At 29.1% G+C, this 21,758-nt stretch overlaps 1 protein-coding gene and 1 non-coding gene across 3 annotated transcripts in view; one reads left to right on the plus strand and one right to left on the minus strand.

The window, feature by feature from the left end:
* LOC107164451 (uncharacterized) overlaps window positions 1–21,758 on the plus strand; it is a 138,523-nt gene that overhangs the window by 100,050 nt on the left and 16,715 nt on the right. For both annotated transcript variants that reach the window (XM_089220499.1, XM_089220500.1), the window contains one exon: window positions 6,336–6,704. In XM_089220499.1, the coding sequence (XP_089076625.1) occupies window positions 6,336–6,704 (369 nt within the window). The remainder of the gene's footprint in view (window positions 1–6,335; window positions 6,705–21,758) is intronic.
* On the minus strand, window positions 9,792–9,863 carry TRNAE-UUC (transfer RNA glutamic acid (anticodon UUC)). Its single transcript has one exon. It is a non-coding gene; the product is annotated as a tRNA-Glu (tRNA).

Here is a 21,758-nt window from a genome sequence, read left to right on the forward strand (position 1 = left end):
TAATGATCCTATCCAAATAACTATTAAAATAGACTCAGACCCAAGACTTTTGGAATTTTAGTCAAAAGTAAAAAGTAGAATAAATCTTAGACACGGACCACACAACGTTTTGTTTTGTCTTAATAATAATAATAATAATAATATGTATATTAACTATATTTTAATTTTTATATTCTATCAGTAATTTAGCTTTAGACTTATAATGTTTTTTATATACACTAATTTGTTATCTAATACTTATCTAATACTTACCAATATTTATGTATTTGTCTTTGTTAATTGCCGTTAAGCGTTGAAATATATAAATTTAAAAAAAAATATTGGCAACAAGCGGCATATAATGACCAGCTCACGATCGAACAATTTAGTTGCAGCACGATATTATCATCAGTGGCATACAACAACTGTTGTAGCCCAAACCCGACGACCGCCAGTAGTCAACCAGTTACGACGCCAGAGTGCATAACCCTGAAGTCGACTCAATGACCAGCCGAAGAATATCACACAGTCTGCGACAGTGCGACACCACGCTGATTAGGACGAAGCTCTGTGAACATCAAAATCACCATTTCAGGGCGACCACGATTGATATTAAGTCACCTCTCCCCCCAGCGCGCCTGTGTAGGCCACGCTTATCCAGACGAGACTCGCGGAACGAATGCCACTTCCATTAGCGGTCCCGACGTGATCAAATCTCGTTCGCTACCCGATTTGTGCACGTACCACGAGTATATATTATATTATAAGACAATCTCGTGATTGTACAAGGTTCCAACGAACGCTAGGCCATCGGCCCCCGAGTCCATATTTGTTTGTGGGTTGAAGTAGCGCAGTGGCCACGCAGTTGACTATGATTCGCACAGTCATCGGTTCGATTCATAGCAAAGAGCAAACAAATTTGTGTGCTTCTACGTGATCAACGAATCCCCACGCTGTCGTCCGATTGCGACATTCGGTTTCCAACTAGGTCCCACTCCATTTGGAGTGAAGATCGCATATGTCTCCTCTTGGAGAAGGGGGGTATAGTATCATGTATAATGTATATAGTGATATATACATTATACGTAGATAAATAGATCACATGATCTCCTTACTATACCCACTTGTGATAAGCATTGACGAAGACCTAGAGCTCGTTTCAATGAACAAATATAAAAAATATATATATACTTGTTTGTATGTATATAATATTTACGTAGAAATAATAGAAAAACTATTTACCTACCGAATATCAACGAGTTCATTTTCACGAGACGACATCGCGTCTAGCACGCGTCCCGTATCAATCTACTCTAGTGGACAGAATACAAAACCAAAAATATGGTTTGCCAAAAAAAAAAAATAGTTTTTACTTTGACGGAAAAACAAATAGAATATAAAAGCCAGGCCGGATACAGACACCGGATGTTGGAAACTCGTCTGCCTTTACTCAACTCGGTTTAGGATAGTGTCCTAGAGTAAACTATTATTCTAGAAGAAGTTAGATCGTAGTATTGGGGTTTTGCCATTTTGGTATACCATATTTCAATGTAATAATAAATTACCATAATAAATAACATTGTAGTAAATCACCAGATCAATCCTGGGTGGTTATATGGATAACCTGAAGTTTTTACTTAGACGCTTGTCTACCTGTAGGAAAACTATTTGAGAAAAATAATCTTTTTCAAACGCCGTCGATTTTCGATTTCTTTCAGTGGTGTTACGTGATTTTTTTCGAATATTTTTTTCATCCAGCAAAGTGTTCAGAAAAAAAGCAATAATAATAATAAAAAAGTAATTGTAAAATATCCAATGCAATATCATAACCTCGTTTCGATCAGACTAGAAAATACTAGAACGTGCGTTTCGATGAAAAGGAAATTATCTACGTGATACGTTTTCAAACTTTATAGGGATCTAATTTTCATTAGCGAAAGTGCAATAGTGTATAATATATTATATTATATGTGGTAATACGTTTAACTTGATGTGCTTCACTGTTTTTCTAAGATCATTCTTATAATTTCTTTTAGATTGTTTCAATAAAAATATATTTACATACCAAGGTGATATATTTTTACAAAAAAATCTGTATTTTTATTCAATACATATTATATAATTATATATTTAAGTTTCTTAAGAGTCTTATCTTTATCGAATATCATGAATAAAAAGACAAAGTATAAGCCATATTGCAAATGTTATACGAGTACATTCTAATAAACAATAACTCCAAACACTATACTAATTTAAATAATCGCTACTACTATAATATAATATATAAATTATAAGACTGATCTTTGCATGTAAATGTCAGTATCAGTATGGAACGCCATCACATTTCAAACAAATATTTTTAATCTGCAAAAAATGCAAAATATGTAACTCATAGCAGCTCAAAATTCCACCATTGGTTATTATTAGTGACTTCTCAACGACAATACCGTTGGTCAAAGACCAACACAAAAAGTGTCACTCAAGATTCAACTCGATTGAAGGAGAAGCTCTCCAGTCTCCACTAGCTATACAATTAGGCGATACGCAAATAACAACCAATTGAAACCAATTGTCTTCTTTGTTATAAGCTTAGTTTTGTATTGTCATTTCTCCAGCAAACCGAATTGGACTAGCTAATTTAGTCAGAATTCTTGTCTCTGTTATTTTTTTCTTTGTTTGTTTACGATTAGTCAACTGTTAATGTAATGTATTATATAATATAATAATATAAATGTAATATTGCGTCCAATGGCCGCAGCTGCCACGGACAGTTTCTTTCTTTAATTAAAAAAGAAAAAAATTTTACTGTGTATATTTACATATTTGATATTTATAATATTTATCATATTTTTATGGAAAATATTTCTTTCATTTTTTAATCGGTTAGGTAAAGTATATAGACAAATATCGAGACGGTTAAATTAATAATAGGAAATAATAAAAAAAAGGTTTTTTAATAATTATAAAATTAAACGAGCACTATAACAATACATTTTTAATTTTCTAATTAGGAACAGATATCTTTTTTACCTTTACATAATATAATATACATACTTAAGTATGAGATATTGAAAGCAAAATACTTATTTTTTTATTATTAATTATAAATTAAAGATTCATTGAGAAAGTTGTATTAATTATTATTTTTATTTTTATTGTTTATTTTTCTAAAATTCTATTGTTGAAACTTATAATTACATTAAATATAATTAATGAAAATCACAAACATTATGTGCATAAAAATTTTGTGTATCCGGTATAATTACGTTGGTATAATATAGGTAAAGGCTTTATTGCTTATATCATTATAAACAATATTTTATTAATAATATTATAATAACACCAAACAAATACGGTAAGCTACAAATACAATAGAGTTTTAACAGAGTGCGCCCGAGTGCGCCCGAGTAACGAGAGGATTTATGTTTGGCCGGAAAGTTGTATCGAGCAATATCCGTCCCCCGGTGAATACTAATTATTATTCTAAACATTGTGAAAAACTTATAACTTAACAACCCTTCAAGTTATCAAGTAATTAGCAATCTTACGATCAAAATAGTCATCCAAAACTATGATATATGTATATATATTATTGTTTCAATTAAACCATAATAATGTTCCACACACAAATAACATAAGTATGTGGAAACTTATGTATGTTGCAGAATTTAACCAAAATGTTTTTAATTTAATAAACACAAAACAATTTTCTAAATTAAAATTAAATCCAATTTCAAGTGTACCTGCGGATAATCTATTTAACGTAAGACAAACATTATCATTTCAAAAATTATAAAGTACACATTTTTTTAAAAATATTTTGTATTTTTCATAACGTTAATAGTTGTTAAAAACCTACATTTATTTTTTGCTATTCTTTAAAGTTATCGTATTTAATTTTTTTTTTTTTTTTTTTTTAATGACAAAATGCGTTTTTTTAGGTACTTTGACAAATACAAATTGAATGATGCATAAGAATTGTATGAGTTATAAATATTTTAAGTTTAGGCGAGGTAACTATAATGGTACATAACAGTGGTACCTCGAAAAATGATGGCCCACTAAAAACTAAACTATTAAGATACATAATATAAGTTACAACTAATAAAGTATTTGTTTCAAATATTGTCAATACTTATAGATTAAAATATTTCGTATAATATTTTGCTTTAGAGTATGAAGTTAAATATGTGTGTTGTCATCGAAAACAGTAAAAATTTAAATAAATAATAACGATAAAAAATGATTAAATAAAGAAAATTTAGAAAGGTTAAATAAAACTATTTAAAAACATGCAAATATTTGTATATTTTCATCTTAAAACTACTTTAAATGTTTTTCATTACGAAATTATTATTTTTTAATTGCATATTTTCTGAATGGATTCATTTTTTAACTGCAGACTGTTAAATACAATTTTAAAAGCATTTTTCACAATACCTAAACCAGTGATAACAGTGTAGTTATGTGAGGAACATCACTGAACACAAGCATATTTAATAATATACTAAAAACATTTACGTTTCTAGGTTCACTTTACTATTTTGTTGATTTTTGGTTAAATTTACCTTTACCAGACTTAAACGCGATAACATATACTTGCTTTCTTCTTTATTTTTTTTTTTTTTTATTGATCTTTATAGCTTCGGCGACATGGGCCATTAGCTTTATACATAATTTACATTATACTATTACTTAAAACTTACATGTTTTAGGTGACAATTTAATTACAACTATAAGGGCTGTTGACTATATTTATTCTAATTAAATGTATTTATCTATTTTGGTTGTCCTGAGGAATGGCATGATATTTTCGGATTGACAGTCGGATCCGATTGATTCGTATAAGTTGGTTGGTATATTTAGTTTTTCTCTTTCTTCTTCATTTGATCGACATTCTGTCATCATGTGTTTTACTGAGAGGGTTACTCCGCATATGGTGCATTCTGACGGTGGTTGGTTCTTCATGAGGTGTCCATGTGTGAGGTGGGTGTGTCCGATTCTGAGTCGGTTTATTATTATTTCGGTTTTTCTTGAAATTTTGTATTGCGGCCAGGGATTTATGTTATGTTTTATTTTACGTAATTTGTTATTTTGGTCTGACCAGTGATTTTGCCATATATTTTGAGTGATTATTTTTATGTGTTTTTTTTGTGTCTAATATTGTGTTACTTTTTTGTTTGGGAGTTTCGGATACTATGGCTTCTTTTGCGTGATGATCGGCTAATTCATTTCCGTGAATTTTGCAATGTCCTGGTATCCAAATTATTTGGACGTTCTTGTTTTGGTTTTTTAGATTATCGATTTGATTTATAATGTTGGTGGCAATGTCGTTGGTTTGAAATATTTTTGGATGCTATTGATGGAGCTTAGGGAGTCTGTGAATATATTGAAGTTTTATTGAGGATAGTTTTCAATATGTTTAAGAGCTGATATTATGGCGATGGCTTCGGCGGTATAGATTGAGCATTTCTTTTGCAGTTTATATGTTATTATTTCTTTGTCGATTATAATTGCTATTCCTACTCCTTGTTCGCTTTTGGATGCGTCTTGTCCTAAATATTTATTTTTGAGGTCGTAGAATTTGTTGATTTTATTCAATATTCTTATATATTTTAAAATTGTCATAATAATAATATGTAGTATCAACTTACTTATAAGTTATAACTAAAGAGTAGATTTTTAGGATCATAAAAGGTAAAAATGTAATTCGCTAAAAAATCTTAAAAAATTCTCTTATCATTTTCCTGAACTGGCTGCTAAAATAATATGCTAAACACGATAAGGTTGGTTAAAAATTTTGGTGGTAAAAAACTTATATCAAATAAGTATAGGTAAATATATGATAATATGAACTGTGATTTATTTGCACTTTGCGTTGTTTTACTATGTATCGCTATTATGTAATGATTGAAGTATAACATATTAGATTAAATTTCACGTATTTTTAAATTAGAATAAGAGGTAACTAATAGGAATTAAAAAAGTAACTTTGTCACTCGCTAACAATGTTCTTGTGCTTAATGGCATGTTGTTGAACATAATTATTGCATTCGAACAGATACATAGGACGTAAAATGTAAATTACCTACAAGTAACAACGAACAATTACACGAGTGTAATTCTTTATTTCGGATTAAAGCCCACCTACGTAAAAGACTTGAAATTGTGCAGTTTGATAAAAAATATTTTTGGCTCAAAACTTGTTAAAAATAAAAATAAAGTGAACTTGACAATTTATTGAACTTTTATGGCATATAAGTATTCCTTATGGGTTTTTAGGCGTTACATTCCTATAATGATAATTACATTAATAATTCAACATTGAAATTAATCAACATTGTTTTTTGCCGCAGGTGTCTTCGGTTCCACTATTGTTGGATTCGCCGCAATGCGTCGTGTTCGGTACGTTCATGATATGGTTCGCGGCCATCACCATCAACCTGGGCCCGACGTTCATGAGCGGTGCGCTTGCCGCCGGCGCCGAGGTGACCAGGGACAAGCCAGGCTGTCCGCTCGTACACGGTCCGTTCCGGCACTACATACTCAACGCTTTGTGGATAATCATCAACCTGCTGTGCGTGCTGCTCACGCTGTTCCATTTGCGCAAGCTGCACAGGGACCTGACCAAGGCAAACGTGGAAGCTGTCAGAGTGGCCGGACTTGTCACCACGTTGGTAAACGTAACCGGCAACAACTACTCGGACCCGCGGCATGCACCCAGAGTGAGTGACTTTTGTATTATTATTATTATTATTATTATTGTCATTAATAATGATTGTGTATTCTTCTTCTGATTCTCACAAGAGTCCTAGCCACCATCGCAACGTTACGCTATTTCTCCCAGTCTTGAACGATCATAATTCTCCTCCACTGTACTACTACTATTCTTTCAAAATTCTTCTCCATCAAATCCATCCAACTCCTTTTTGGCCAAGTTTGAAAAGAGCAACACGTTTTTTAAAACAATCATGTAACTCTTTTCATATTATTTATATCACGAGAGAAAAGAAAAACGATGAAGCACGGTCAATTTTTTCGCCATTTTAAATTTAATTCCTTATTATGGTTTTTAACGAACAATATTTTTGTACGTGATATGTACTCTTAAAGCCCAATTTCGTTTATATCGAAGGACTAAAGAATATCTAATTTATTGAATATTGTTTCGTCAACACCATTATGTTATTTTATAAATGACTACTATATTTATGGATAATAAAACATTATTATTTCAAACCTAACATTATTCACTTAATGTAAACAATACTACATTGTTATATTATTGAAAAAAATAAGGTTGCCATTTTTAAAAACCATATGTTTATATAGTTATCTATAAACTATAGAACTAAGAAATAATTTCTGTAGGTAATGATATTTTACCTATATATTATGTAATATTATAATAACAACATATTGTGAATGAATGAATTTGACTGAATTTATCACCTCAGTTTTTTTTTTTAAAGTAAAAATTCACTTGTAATACAAATGTGTTGGTTGATCGGTATTGAATCAAGAAGACCACTGCAGGCTACAGCCTTAAATCAATTTAAAAGTTTTAGAGAAGCGAAAACTAAACATTGACACTAAATTTTTGTATAATATTTGTAATTGCGTACTATACAATATTTATTTAGGTACATTTAAATTTCGTAAGAGTTTATTTATAGACAAATATCATAACTGACATAACCACATATTATTAAGACAGTAAAATATATAATATAAATGTATATTAAAATACAATCATTTATCTGATTATTAGTGTATAATATGTATTCAATATTGTATATGCATAAATAATAAATATATTCTATACAATTTTATTGTATAATGTATATCGTATATAATTTAATTAATTTAAAAATGATATTATTATATTAGAAAAAATAACAAACAATATTTTTAAAAGCTATAATATATAGTTATGGATGGGGGTCACTTTGGTCACTGCTCCTTCACAAATTCTCCTCCAAGATGTTTCTGGCAGGCCACTTTTGTTCATGTTGTGATATTTATTTATTTTAACCAAATATATTATAATAAATTGCTTTAATAATAAACCGACTGAACTTTAAGCTCATCGCAAATGTATTTGTAATACAATTTAATAATATGGTAAACATGAAGGTTAAGGCATGCGATTTTTTTCGGAGTGGGGAAGGAGAGTGGAATCGTTTATCATATTATAATATTTATATGTAAGTATTATGTTCACTCGTTATTACCATATAATGTTTTACCCAATAAATATTTGAAGCCTACAGCCGGATACACGTAAATTCATGTTTTTGTGGAATAACGATCTATACAATATACAATATACATAATAATATGCAGATGTCTATATCGTGGCTGACTTTAGCGAGGGCATAAATAATGTTATTTTATATAATTGCACATGCCTTAGTTTTTTATATTTTATCGTATTTGCGACATCACAGGATGAATCCTTAGTTTTATCTTTTATTTAATGCATATTTTTACAATTTTTTTTCCGTATAAACTTTTATATTTTTATTGAATTAGCAAATTTATCAGTCACTAAACTGAGTTTTTCCTCAAACATCATTAAATCGTCGCTGCAGGTCGTGCAGGGATTTTCTTTATATATTAAGGTCTACGTGTTTACTGAAATATACGCAGTGGAATTAATTTCGGCAAGCCCGATTTTTCATTTTTGAGGAAGTAATTTTAATTTACCAAAGTAATTTGTTATTTTATTTTTCACATTGAATTTAAATAAAAACTGAAATAACCTATTGTGGACTGTGCAGATTTATTTAAAATATTTCGAAACTAAATTCTAGTAGTTCCAAGTATAACTTTTTTTATTACAAAAATATCATTACAATCTATACATGAATAATTAATTTTTATTTAGGTTACAATACAAACATAGCGAGACTGACAAACTAGAAGAGCATTCAGTAGTTCCACCCGACTATAGTAATAAATAAAACATATTGTACTTTATATTTACGTTTAAATACTATAGTATGCATTTAGAACACGATTTAGAGAATATATTATTTTCTCTACATCTTAATATAGAATTTTGAAATTATTGTAAGCCATAAACTGTTATAATAAGTTGTCTTTCAAATTGATCATATTAAATTATTATTATCAGAAAAATGAAAAATAATTATTTTTGAGAATAAAATATACATGTCACATATTAATCTAAATTATATGCGATTAAAAGAATCACATTCCCTCGGTTTTCGCCAATATATTCTATAACATGGGGCCGGAGTGGCGCAGTGGTCACGCAGTTGACTACGACTCACACAGTCATCGGTTCCATTCATAGCTAAGAGCAAAAAAAATTTGTGTGGTTCTACATGATCACCAAATCCCCAAGTTGTCGTCCAATTGCGTCATCCGGTTTCCAACTAGGTCCCACTCCAATGGGAGTGAAGACTGCACATGTCTCCTCTTGGAGAAGGAGGGTATAGTATCATTTATAATGTATATAGTGATATATACATAATACATATAGATAAATAGATCACATGATCTCCCTACTACCCACTTGTGATAAACATTGACGAAGACCTAGAGGTAATTTCAATGAACAAATACAAAAACAAAAAAATCAATAAAAAAAAATGTATAACTTAAGTTAAATAATGATATAAACTTATGAAAAAAAAAAAAAAAAATGTAATCAACGTTTACGACTAATGGCCGTTGTCGCCGTTGTCTTTAGATCAATAAAAAAAAAAAAAAAATTATGAAAGTGGAATATTATTGTTTGTAAAATATTAAAATAAAATGTTTAAAAAAAAAACAAAAATTTATTCCGGTACCGGGAATCGAACCCGAGCCTCCTGGGTGAAAGCCAGGTATCCTAGCCACTAGACCATACCGGATTCATGTTTGAGTTATTGAAACAAATATATTTAACTGCATAAACAGCTTCACTCTATTTTTACTTATTTTTATCATTGTAATAACAAATATTTAAAAACGCTTACATCGCTGTTTAAAATGTATAGTCACACGGATAATTATAGGTTCCCACATAATTACAACCATCCAGCAACCGGTGGGTTGAATCAATATTTTAGAACCTACGAGACCTAAACGACCACACAAAACCATATTATTACAAACATAAACCATTCCTAGGATTTATGACTTGATTTAGTAGGTAACTTGTAAATTTATAATACAATTTCAGATAAATAAACCTGTTGCACTATCCGACACCATTGTTTTGTAGTAGAATGACTATCGTCTCCATTGAACAAATATTAAAATATGTTTGTACCAAAATCGTTACAAAAATACTTTAGATAAAACTTTTTTTTTAATTCGTTTAAGAGAATATTTCAGAAAAATGTTTCGTTAGGTATGTTTCCACGGACAAATAGATACGCGAACGTGTGTACTTGAAAAAAAAAAAAAAAATTAAAATGTCTTGTTCTTGGAATTTTCAATAACACGTAGGTACATAACATCTGAAAACATGGTATTTAATAACTGATTTATCATAATTTTGGTAAGCATAACAACGAATTTACCGTAAGGAAAATATAACGATAAAACAATGGGATTTAATTATAAGTTAACTCAGGGGCGTATTCAGTTCTTCTTCCAGGGGGAGGCGAAATTTGAACTCAAATCATAGGTTCTTATAAAAAAAGATATGTCTAATAAGGTTGCAGAGTGCGGACCATTAAAAAAAAAAATAATATAATCTTGTAAGTTGTAGACGATCACAATTAATATTTATTATAGACATACTGCCACGGATACTACTACAATAATAATTATTGTATAGGTATATCTGTGATTATAGCCACAATATCTCTAATCTTTTGATTTTAATCAATCTTATTTTCATTCTTTATTTATTACACGTTTTTGATAACCATTATCCATTTATTCCATTTCCATTAAGAAAAAAAATGCACTGTATTTTTAATTTTTTAATATAATATAATAATAAAATATGTAAGCACCTATACATAAAACACATTCAGCAATGTCCAGGGGGGGGCGATCGCCCCTATCACCCCCTCCCCCTTGTATACACCCCTGATGTTAACCTTAGCTTATCGTGCATTTTTTTCAATTTATTGAATTAAAATAATATTTAGCAAAAGCAATGCCCGTCGAGGCAGCTAGCTTATAAACTATATAAATACATTTCATAAACAGAAAGTTATGCCATCGTACACTGATTATACATAGATATTAGATATCAATACTCTACTTCCGTCATGCTGTCACCTCCGAGTTTATCGAACATAATATTCGGCTTCATCAAACATCGTCTAAGCACCTTGAGCCTTTAGAAATTAAGAAACAATTTCTGTTTACCAATATGCCGTATCGTATGACAATATTATTTGTTATTATTATTATTATTATTATTATTATTATTGATTAATGTTTATTAGTATGGCTGTTGTACTGTTCGAAAGCTGCCCGTCTTCGCCAGGAACATAACAATTAACAATTTTATATATTTGCTCGTTGTTCACGCGATCGCCAAATGCCATTTGAGCGTAAGCCATCTATCCCTAATTTATTATTTTGTGCGGGACTTCAAGATACCTGTCTCGGGCACTGGGACAAGAAAACTAGACGTTCTTTTGTTGTGAGTCTGTACGTGTCAACGCAACTCGCGTCTTACTCACCGTCCCGGAAATTATAATTGTTTTTCGCTGATCTTCGTAGGCTGTTCTTCGTGCGTTACTGTTCCATCGCCTATCGCATACCGGAAATCGACTCGTCTGCCGTTACCTTTGTAGGTATGTGTACCACGACTATGTTCTCGTACTCTTTATTTCGTAATCCAGTGTAGTTTTCTGTTATGACGTTATTTCGTTATTAGTGTTATTTATACCACATACCACGCTATCACCTTGTCGTCGATTGTATTGTTAAATGGAAAAAAGGACGCAGATTATCCACTATAATAGGTCTATGACTATATTTGATTGTTGTTGACCACCGATTCATTAGTACATATTATATATCTACATTAAAATCATGACATTTAGTAATTTATCAAAGTTTACATGATACCATAGGTAGGTTTTTAAAAATTACGACACAGTAAGATACTATATACATATATTAGGTATATAAATATATATCGGACTTAAGTTTCATCTTTTATCGAGTTCATAACAAAAAACCTGTACACGACTTACGCAAGCAAAACAGGCATTTAATTTTTTTTTATACACATTTTGTGAAAATAACTAGAGTCTTATGCAAGACCTTGAGAAAAATAATAGGAATAAGTCTGCATGACCAAGATTTTGATATACGATAGTCTTGGTCTTGGTCTTGTTTTGGTCATCATTAGCTATACGCTGCCAGCACGTCTAGCATAAAAGTACGTGTCGGTTCAATCCCGATTCAGTTGGATTAGGTTAGGAATCCAGTAAATCTTGGAAATGGTTACAGCAGAAATGGTATACTTCGGTTACAGGACGCTTAGTGTCGCTTACACAAAATAAACATTTGGTGTCAAGAGTTAAAGACTTAACGTTGTATTCGTATGATAAACATAATTTTCATATCACATTTATCTATTAATCATAGATTTTTTTTAAATTAAAAATTCTATAGTTTTTGATTTTAATTATTATATTAAATGGTTCGTATAATAATATACAATTAATAGGAACCAATATTTTAGACAGAAACTATCTTTTTTGTATGTGTGGTATTTGTTGTACATACTATTACTACTTTTATCAGGCGTGGATCTATTCTCATCATACTCTAAATAAACGAGTTATTTATTTAAATTATACATTTCAACGATTTTATAAGTCGTTAATTATTCTGAAACAAGTTTAAATACATTATATTTTGTTTATTTTACAATTAAAAAAATAGAAACAATATTATTTAGGTAGGTATTCATTTGGACAATGTTCTATTATCACAGTTAAAAGATAACTGATAAAAACTTACTGCATCTGATATCGGTTTTTATCACCTAAATATTATGCCTTCTTAGTATGAATACATAATAAATTAAAAATGTTTATATTGTTGATAATTATTATACAAAAATTATCGCATGGGATTTTAATGCTCTAAAAATAATGTTTTTATGCCCTAAAATTTCTGTATAATTTACTAAAAAATGCGCTACTTTTTTTATTATTATTTCGTTATTCGTTCTAATATAAATTTGATTTACTTGTAAGATATTATACATTTTAAAGAATAGTAAAATAATCTTATAGACAGAAGTTGTCATTTTAAATCTAGAAAAACAATTACTTCTATACATATACGTCATTGTTTTTTGTACGTAAATTTAGATAATATTATGTTTATTTACCTGCCACATTGATATATAGTTCGTTAAATTTACACAAAAATCAGGACGTCAAAAACATGTAAAATACATGAAATTAAATTTCAGATTTAAATACTTTTAGTACGCGATTATAAAACTTTTATCCTATCCCAGAATCAATTTCTAATAATTAGTTATTACACCAGCCGGTGCCACGACATACATTGTTTAGGTATGCCAATGACGGTGCGGAGATTTTTATGGTATTAATTGTTGTACAATAACATAAACATTAAGATAAGTGACGGAAGAAGGATACAAATAAAATACAGATACAGATGGGTACACCAAAAAGGTTCAGGTTAAATTATTTGTCAGAATTTAGTGTTATCACTCAGTTATATTAATTATAACTCCATTTCGTCGTATAATAACCATTATTGCCTAGTTATAAAAAAGTATACGACGTGCGTCAACAGCTACACTAAACAGTAATTTTATCTATGTAACAAATGCGTAATGACTCGAAAAAAATTTTAAACGTGTTCAAATAGTGGCCGTGTTAGTAAATGTTTAATACAATTATACAATTTATGTAAAACACATTAAGAAACAATAAGTGCACAATAAACAACAGCACTTACACTACGATATAGTTGGTATAATCAATTATTGTGGGTCACTGGTCATATCTCACCACTGCAAAATATTGTCACCAACCGTTCCGGCACACGAACGTATCAAAAAAGGTGACGTGATGATATTGTGTCTTCGAGAGTGACGATATCCGCCGAGTGGTTAATCTGTGTTTTATGGGACGAAAACAACGGCGATGATGGCGATGACAAAATAATAATAATAATAACAAAACGCGGATCGAATTAGTGGTAGCGCGGAACTGATACTCGTCCCGCTGATACTCTATATAGTTTTTGCTCTGCATAGTGTCGGTGGGCAATGAAGAAGGAGAGTGAGCGTCTTACCACCGATCACCGAACCACGTAACCTGTCACGAATATCTTCACATTTTGTCTGGATGACTTCAACTAAGGGCCTGGTGTTGCGGCGGCCACCACCGCACTATTATTTGCCTCGGAAAAACGGTAAGAACCGCGCAAACACTTTTCCGACCACCTTGCTTCCGGAGTTCCGGATCAACCGTTCGATCAGATCATCAAACGCATCACTCACTTATACACATCACCCGGTATTGCGTCTTCTACTACTTCTTCGCGCTGTTCGATGTGTCTATGTCAGTCGATTATCGTTTCACAGTATAGTCTCACCGTACACACCTCACAACGAAGACAGTGGCTACACATTTTAATTTAGCATAATCTTAACTTTGATTTCTAAAATTCAAACACATTAAGTTTATATATTTAATAATATGTATCAAGGATTTATTTATAAGTTATAGTTGTATTAATAGGCGTCCAGGCGTTTCTCGTGGTTAAATAAAACCTATACAAGCAATTCATCGACGGACCCACGCCGGGTAAAATACTCTGCAACCAACAATCGGCCACTTATCGTCCTTCGTTATCCGTATAACTTTGAACGGGATATAAAATTAATGTAGGTATAGTTGTTTACAAAACACATTACACCATAATATCGATTTTGATTTTATTAAAATGATAAATCGACGCCGTTAAAATCTTAAATAAGTGATTTGATAATATTTTCACTTGATGAAAAATTACCAAAACCGTGCCATAATATTATTATGCATCACTATATATTTACTATCGAATCAAGCTAAGAGCGATTATGTGTGAAAAAAGGTGAGCCAATCATATCAAACATAATATTCGTACTTAGTATATAGTCCTAGCAGATTGGTCATGTGGGACAGTGGATAAAGTCCTGTACTGGGCATCAGGCTTTCCAGTGCAGCCGGCCTGAACCATGTACATTTATAAACTTTATGCTGAAATAAAATGTACCTAATAATAACTATCAAAAAATAAATAGTTTTCAAATAAAACATAGGTAGAAATATGAGATATCATACACCATAGAACATATTTGATCTTATTAAATTAAATTTACAGACTTTATGCTAATGATATTATATGTACAATATAACAATTTATTTAAATTTTAAGTTGTATTTGTGGAATTGTAGGTAAAACTAAAAAAAAAACAAAGTAGTATTTATTTTTTTCCCCATTGATACTCGAGTTATCGAAACTCAGCTGTATTATTATAAATTTATAAGCCTATATACAACAACTAATTATTGAACAACTATAAACGGTAATAACTTTATAGTAACCTGCACCTCGTTATCAGTCGATAAAACGTTTTGGCAAGACGTATCAAAAGTTATACCTATTTATGAAGGGCTAAAAAATATGTATATATATTTAGCCGAAATGATAAGTTCAATAATTTATGGGAATATTATTGGTTAACAAATGACAAGATAATTCATTCAAATCACACATAAAACAATGAAACACCATGTAACGTTATACTTTTCATTTCGTCAGCCGTCCGCAACTTGCGTTATACGAAAATTCCAAAATGTACAGCAAATACACGTATTTATATTTATATATATCTAAATGTATACGTATGAGTATAGGGAAGAGAGAGTGTATAATAGTTATAACATAACCTAAGTCAGGGGGTCAGACAAGCTAGAACTTTTTGCTTTAATGTCAACCACTTAAACTATATTTCGGTACATTGCACTTGGGTAAGCTCCGTGTATAACGCAACGGTAAAGGTACATTTTACGTTTAAAAAAAAATAAAATACACTCACAAACGCTGTAATAGCATGAAACATGACTTAAGCATTTTCGCCAAAAAAAAATAAAAATGTTTATTTTGCTTTATTATATTATATAATACGCCCTCGCTGAATTAAACTAGGTACAGCAACCGCTGCCGGTCTCTCCGCTGCAAACATGGACATTTAATTTTCTCCGCTCACCGTTTCCGGTACAGTATAATATGCAAAACAATAACTATATATAACAAGCTTTATTATCTTTAAAAAAAAATACATATTTAAAAGATTGAAAAGTGCTGTACAGTGTGATGGGTCACTGTAACGGGTGTGTTAAATTTGAATTCAATGATAGAATGAAGTCACACTGTATGCTAAAAACGTGAAGTTAGCTTTAATTATATTTTTTACTAAGCTTATTTTATGATAAATATTATTGAAATCAAATTTATTTATTTTACTATTCATAATACAATAACTAGGTTGAGTTAAGTTTTGGTGAAACATAAAATATTAAAAATATTTCATTGTGTGTATGAAAGATAAAAATATACTTTAAAAGTTTTTAGTACCGCAAATAATATTTTTGAATCACATCAAAATACTTGAAATCATTATTCTTCGTTTAAAATTTAAATTATATTTAGTTTCATTAAAATTTGAACTTAAAACATCATATATTTTATTTCTATATTTTTTTAAATTGTATTTATACCGTTTCTTTTAAAGTTTTTGGTCAATGTATGAACTATTTATGAAAACCTTGTTCAAATACAAAAAAACTAATTGACAGTAATTTAAAAAAAAAAATGTTCTGAACATTTAAAATATCTTTTTTATGACATTTTTAAAAACCTATTTTTTTATTTTTGACCAAAAATTACCAAACATTTTTGACTAACTAGATTCAGTACCTACCAGAAAATTAGCTGAAGAAGAAAATCGAAGAATTTTTAATGCTACAAAAGGTGATAGATAGAAAAAAATGGACATCATTGTTAATACATTCATCGCCACCATTACAATCTAAAAATCTTAATATATAATTAACATAATTAAATTGTTGATAATTATAGTTCGATACTCTTATATCACTTACCTATTTGATAATTCATATTATGTTATCACGATTAATTGTATTTAGTACACAACATTACCAGAAGTTATACATTTTATATTTGTAAACCCTTTTTTTTGCTATTTATATTATATTTTAATAATAATATAAAAGCATCCGTTATTTCTGCTCACGATTTTTTTTATGATCAAAATTCAAAACGTGTACCTTTATAATAAATCATTATGCAAATATTTTGCAATTCGCTAAATGTATATATTCCTATTATAAAATATGTTTATGAGATAAAGTTTTAATTTATTTTAATGTATGACGTTTATTATTTATGTCAATATGGTATATTCAGTAAAACGTATGTGTGAGTATGATTGTCTGTGTGTCATGTGTAATTCCCCTGAATCATAACTTAATCAGCCATAATTTATTAAATGCTTCCATATAGCTTCATTGTTGAACAAACTTTAAATTGCATAACATTTAAATCAGAAAAATTATAATAATCAAAATTATATTGATATGTATACGTAAATATATAATTATATACAGTCGATTATCGGTAAGTCGAAGTTTTTCAACAATCCCGTTATAACTTCGAATTACTGAGTGTTCGAACTGTTGAGTAGTTCGAAATAACGAGAGACCAAAAAATTGTATTTTAATATTGTACATAATTATTGATTCTTTCAGAAAATTAGGTAGTACATAATATTAGTTATATATTATTATTTTTAAATTGTAAATTAAACTACATAATTATTATACCATATAAATAAAATTATGATTTTAAAAGATTATTGTTTTTTAAAGAAATCTGTAATGATTTTCTGTTTCATCGAATTTAGTTTCATTTTTTCATAACTTTTTACATTTGGTGAACACTTTTAATTGTCACGCGGTAGCAAGACCGTAACTGAAAAAAAAATTCGTGGAATCCAAAATTTTTTCAAACATATATACTGATGAACACTTGTCATTAACCTAACCGCTAACTAAAATATTTTTATTTTTAAAAATTTCGGAAGGGGGGTCCGGACCCCTAGACCCACCATCAGTTACGACCTTGCGTGGTAGTGGTCATTTTTCCTAAAATTTAATTTCGAATTAGCGAGTTTACTTAAATGCATTGTGTTTATTCAGATTACCACGTGATTTTCAAGAGACCGAGCATTACCGTATTTCGAATTATCGAAGATTTTGAATTATTGAACGTTTGAATTATCGAGAGTCGACTGTACACGGTATATTACAATACTCATATACGATTATTAACACGAGCTGCGTGTATAAGACAAACTTAGATTGTAGATAGTTAGACTTGTAGCTATATGTATGTATAATTAAATCTTAAATATTAATTTCATCTTATACCTTTGTAGTGTAAGGGCTTAATTAAAATCAATAATTGTATACATTCGATTCTCAGAAATAATATGTCGGCCGTATGACTCTTTAGACTCCAAAGTGTTATATTATTTTGTTCTCATAATGTATAAACTATACATGTTATACGAAACATGAATGGTATTTATATAATTAACTGAATGTTTATGACACACTGGTTGTTTGTATGTTAATAATACTGAACCCGACATTATCAGACCCGGCTATAACAAGTACATTTTCATAAACCGAATGATGTTAAAGCCATATAAAATCATTATACTCCCATTATATATATTATTAGTTGTTACCTATAACTATTGTATAATTTAACTGTTTATTGATATAATTTTTTTAAACTAGAAATAGTATACGTCACATTACTTTATATGTCTGCGAGTTAATATTTTTTCTAAACAGCTTTTAATTGAAAAGTGTATTATTATTATAACTTCAATTTTTTTCACCATGATTATTTATCAACGTTTTAAAGGTATATCATTTTTAATTCAGTTATAAGAAGTCGGTAAACGTACCTATGTTATTCAATATTAAACAACAGCCTAAATAAAAGGTATACGAGTATAGTTATTTTAGTTATATGAAGATCGTACGAGTAAAATAAATAAAATAAGTCTTCAATTTTTTTAGTTAGTATTACAATATAAATTATTTTATATAAAATGAACCTGAAGATTTTTTCTGAACACATGCAATACGAATACAATTTTAGCATAAAGAGTATCAGCCCCACTAATTATACAATCAGATTCACATTGATTTTTTCCTATTGAAACTATAAGTTTCTTAGATTATTATTAATGAACCGTACGTTTTAATTGAAACTTTTTTGAATAATTTTAAATCTACTGTAAAAAAATAGCTTGATTTAAATGTTTATTTTAGGTTAGAAGGAATATCTAAATTTTCCGTTCACGAGTATTATAATATTATAATATTATACTGGTATTAAAATAATTAAATTAAATTTATTAGTAAATTATGAATATTCCTGAAAAGCTATTTTTTGTATAGTGAAAACTTTGAATTTGTCGAATAATATAATATAATATTCGTTGAGTTTGTTTAAAATCAACTAATGATTTTTTTTTATTTTAAATACCTTATAACATTCTACTATACCCAATCCACTCCAAATAGTGCGATTAATATCATATTATTTAAAGATGAACTGCATGTATCATAAATCAAGCGTAGTACTTTAATTTTCTTGCACTAATATAGAGATAATTTAATTTTCGATAATTATGATATTATTTTTTTATCTGTATGTGTCTTATTTGAGATGTTGATTAATGTAATAGTAATTCCAAAATATTTTTATAGGCAACCATTATGTTATATTCATGTTAAACGAACAGTTCTTAATTATTTATTCTATAATTTGTATTAGGTATGAACTTTTATTTCGTTTATATTTGGTTGAGTTTTTCTCGTTTGGAATAAAAGGTAGGTATAATATAATTTTATGTAGTATAATTATTTTTAAATAATATTTTAAGAACCATGTATTTAACAAATATAATAGAAGTTAAAATTTACCACCGCTTCCATTTTAACACTCTAGTATTGGCTATTATTATACATATTGACTGTCCATACAAATATACAATAATATAATTTTACACTCTAAATATACAATATGCATATTCTATTAAACTGAAGTCCACATTTTTTTTTCTATTTATAAAATATCGTAGGTACTCTACACGAAAACATAATTAATCATTAAATATTTGTGGTTTTTTTTTTATTTGAATCATACGACATGGATAAAATACCGTAACTTTTAAATGTTCCAACATTTAAAAATTCATTTTATCAAATCTGGTTTTTGGATTTTTATATTTCTAAAATATATTTTAAGCCCATATTTCAGTCATTTCAGATATCAAATTTATATTTTTCGTACTACATAATAAGTGTTCTATGGTGATATAAATATCCATTTTACAAATAAAAACCTCTTTTTCTAATGTAAATTGTTAAGAGAATAATACAAAAAAATTTTTATATTAAAGATAATGTAATGTCCTTAAAAATACTTATTTAAAAATACAAAATAAACGTTATATCATATCTAATATTTTTTAAAGTCAAGATTATTTTTATAAATTATATAGGTATTGCTAGCTTAGTATAAATTCATAAAATATTAAAATGTTTAAATTATAATATAGACTCCATGTTTTCCAAACTCATTATCGTGATATGAAAAAAGGTTTATAAATCGAAAACAGAAGTTTATACAGTACAGTTACCTTAAAGAAATTTAGTGCAAAAACAAACTTAAAAATTTAGATATTATGGTTCATATTTAAACATTTAATAATTCAGATACATCATTAAAGAAGAAAACGGGAAGAGCGACTTAGTAAATTACTATGACGTGTACCTATTACAATATATCACGTGATGCACGTGCTTATAGTGCATTCACAGTGCACAACCATAACCTTGACACATAGAATATAATCGGGTAAACAAAATAACATATAATTTTTTTTTTAAATACAATTGGAGTGAAGATATAAATGAGGACCGATAGTTATATATTTACTCATCTGTCTGTAATTCTTAACAATTGCACATTTTTCACGAAATGTCATGATAGTGACAGATAAGTGGTAATTCCATTCATCGTTCACATATAATAATATTATGTGATTTTATAATATTATGCATGTTAAACCCGCCGTGTACGATATACAGCTGAATTTCGTTATGATGTAAATAACACCGACGCTTGTTCGTTTTTGAAGTTGCCTGAAGTGGTTCGGACGACCTTTAGAATATTATTATATTCGTTATATATTATATACATTTGTTGTAAATATTGTATACCCCTCAACAAAACTGCATGACGTCAAATAAATAAATAAACTATTGATGTACCACTGTAAAACGATTCGAATTCACAGACGTAGGTAAACATAATAATATCATATTCGAATAAAACTAATTACAACATTATTCATATCGTCTATCGAATATTACACAACAGCTAAGATTAACAAGGAATCAAATCATTATGCTCAAATGATTCAGTTATTGCGAAAAGGGGTATTGAATCGTTTTCAGAAATACCTATATACTAATATACCTAGGAATTCTTTATAAACATATTATAATTTATTATATATATTTACACGTACTTGATTCGTATATTAGAGTCTCGAGGTACAACCAGGGCCGTCCCTACAATTTGCGAGGCCCGGGGCAAAACTCTTTTAGCGGGGCCCACAAAAAAAAATTCATACTCTCATTTAC

This window comes from Diuraphis noxia, unplaced genomic scaffold (genome assembly GCF_037042655.1).
Source record: "Diuraphis noxia isolate RWA-SAM2 unplaced genomic scaffold, SU_Dnox_SAM2 contig0002, whole genome shotgun sequence".
NCBI lineage: Eukaryota > Metazoa > Arthropoda > Insecta > Hemiptera > Aphididae > Diuraphis > Diuraphis noxia.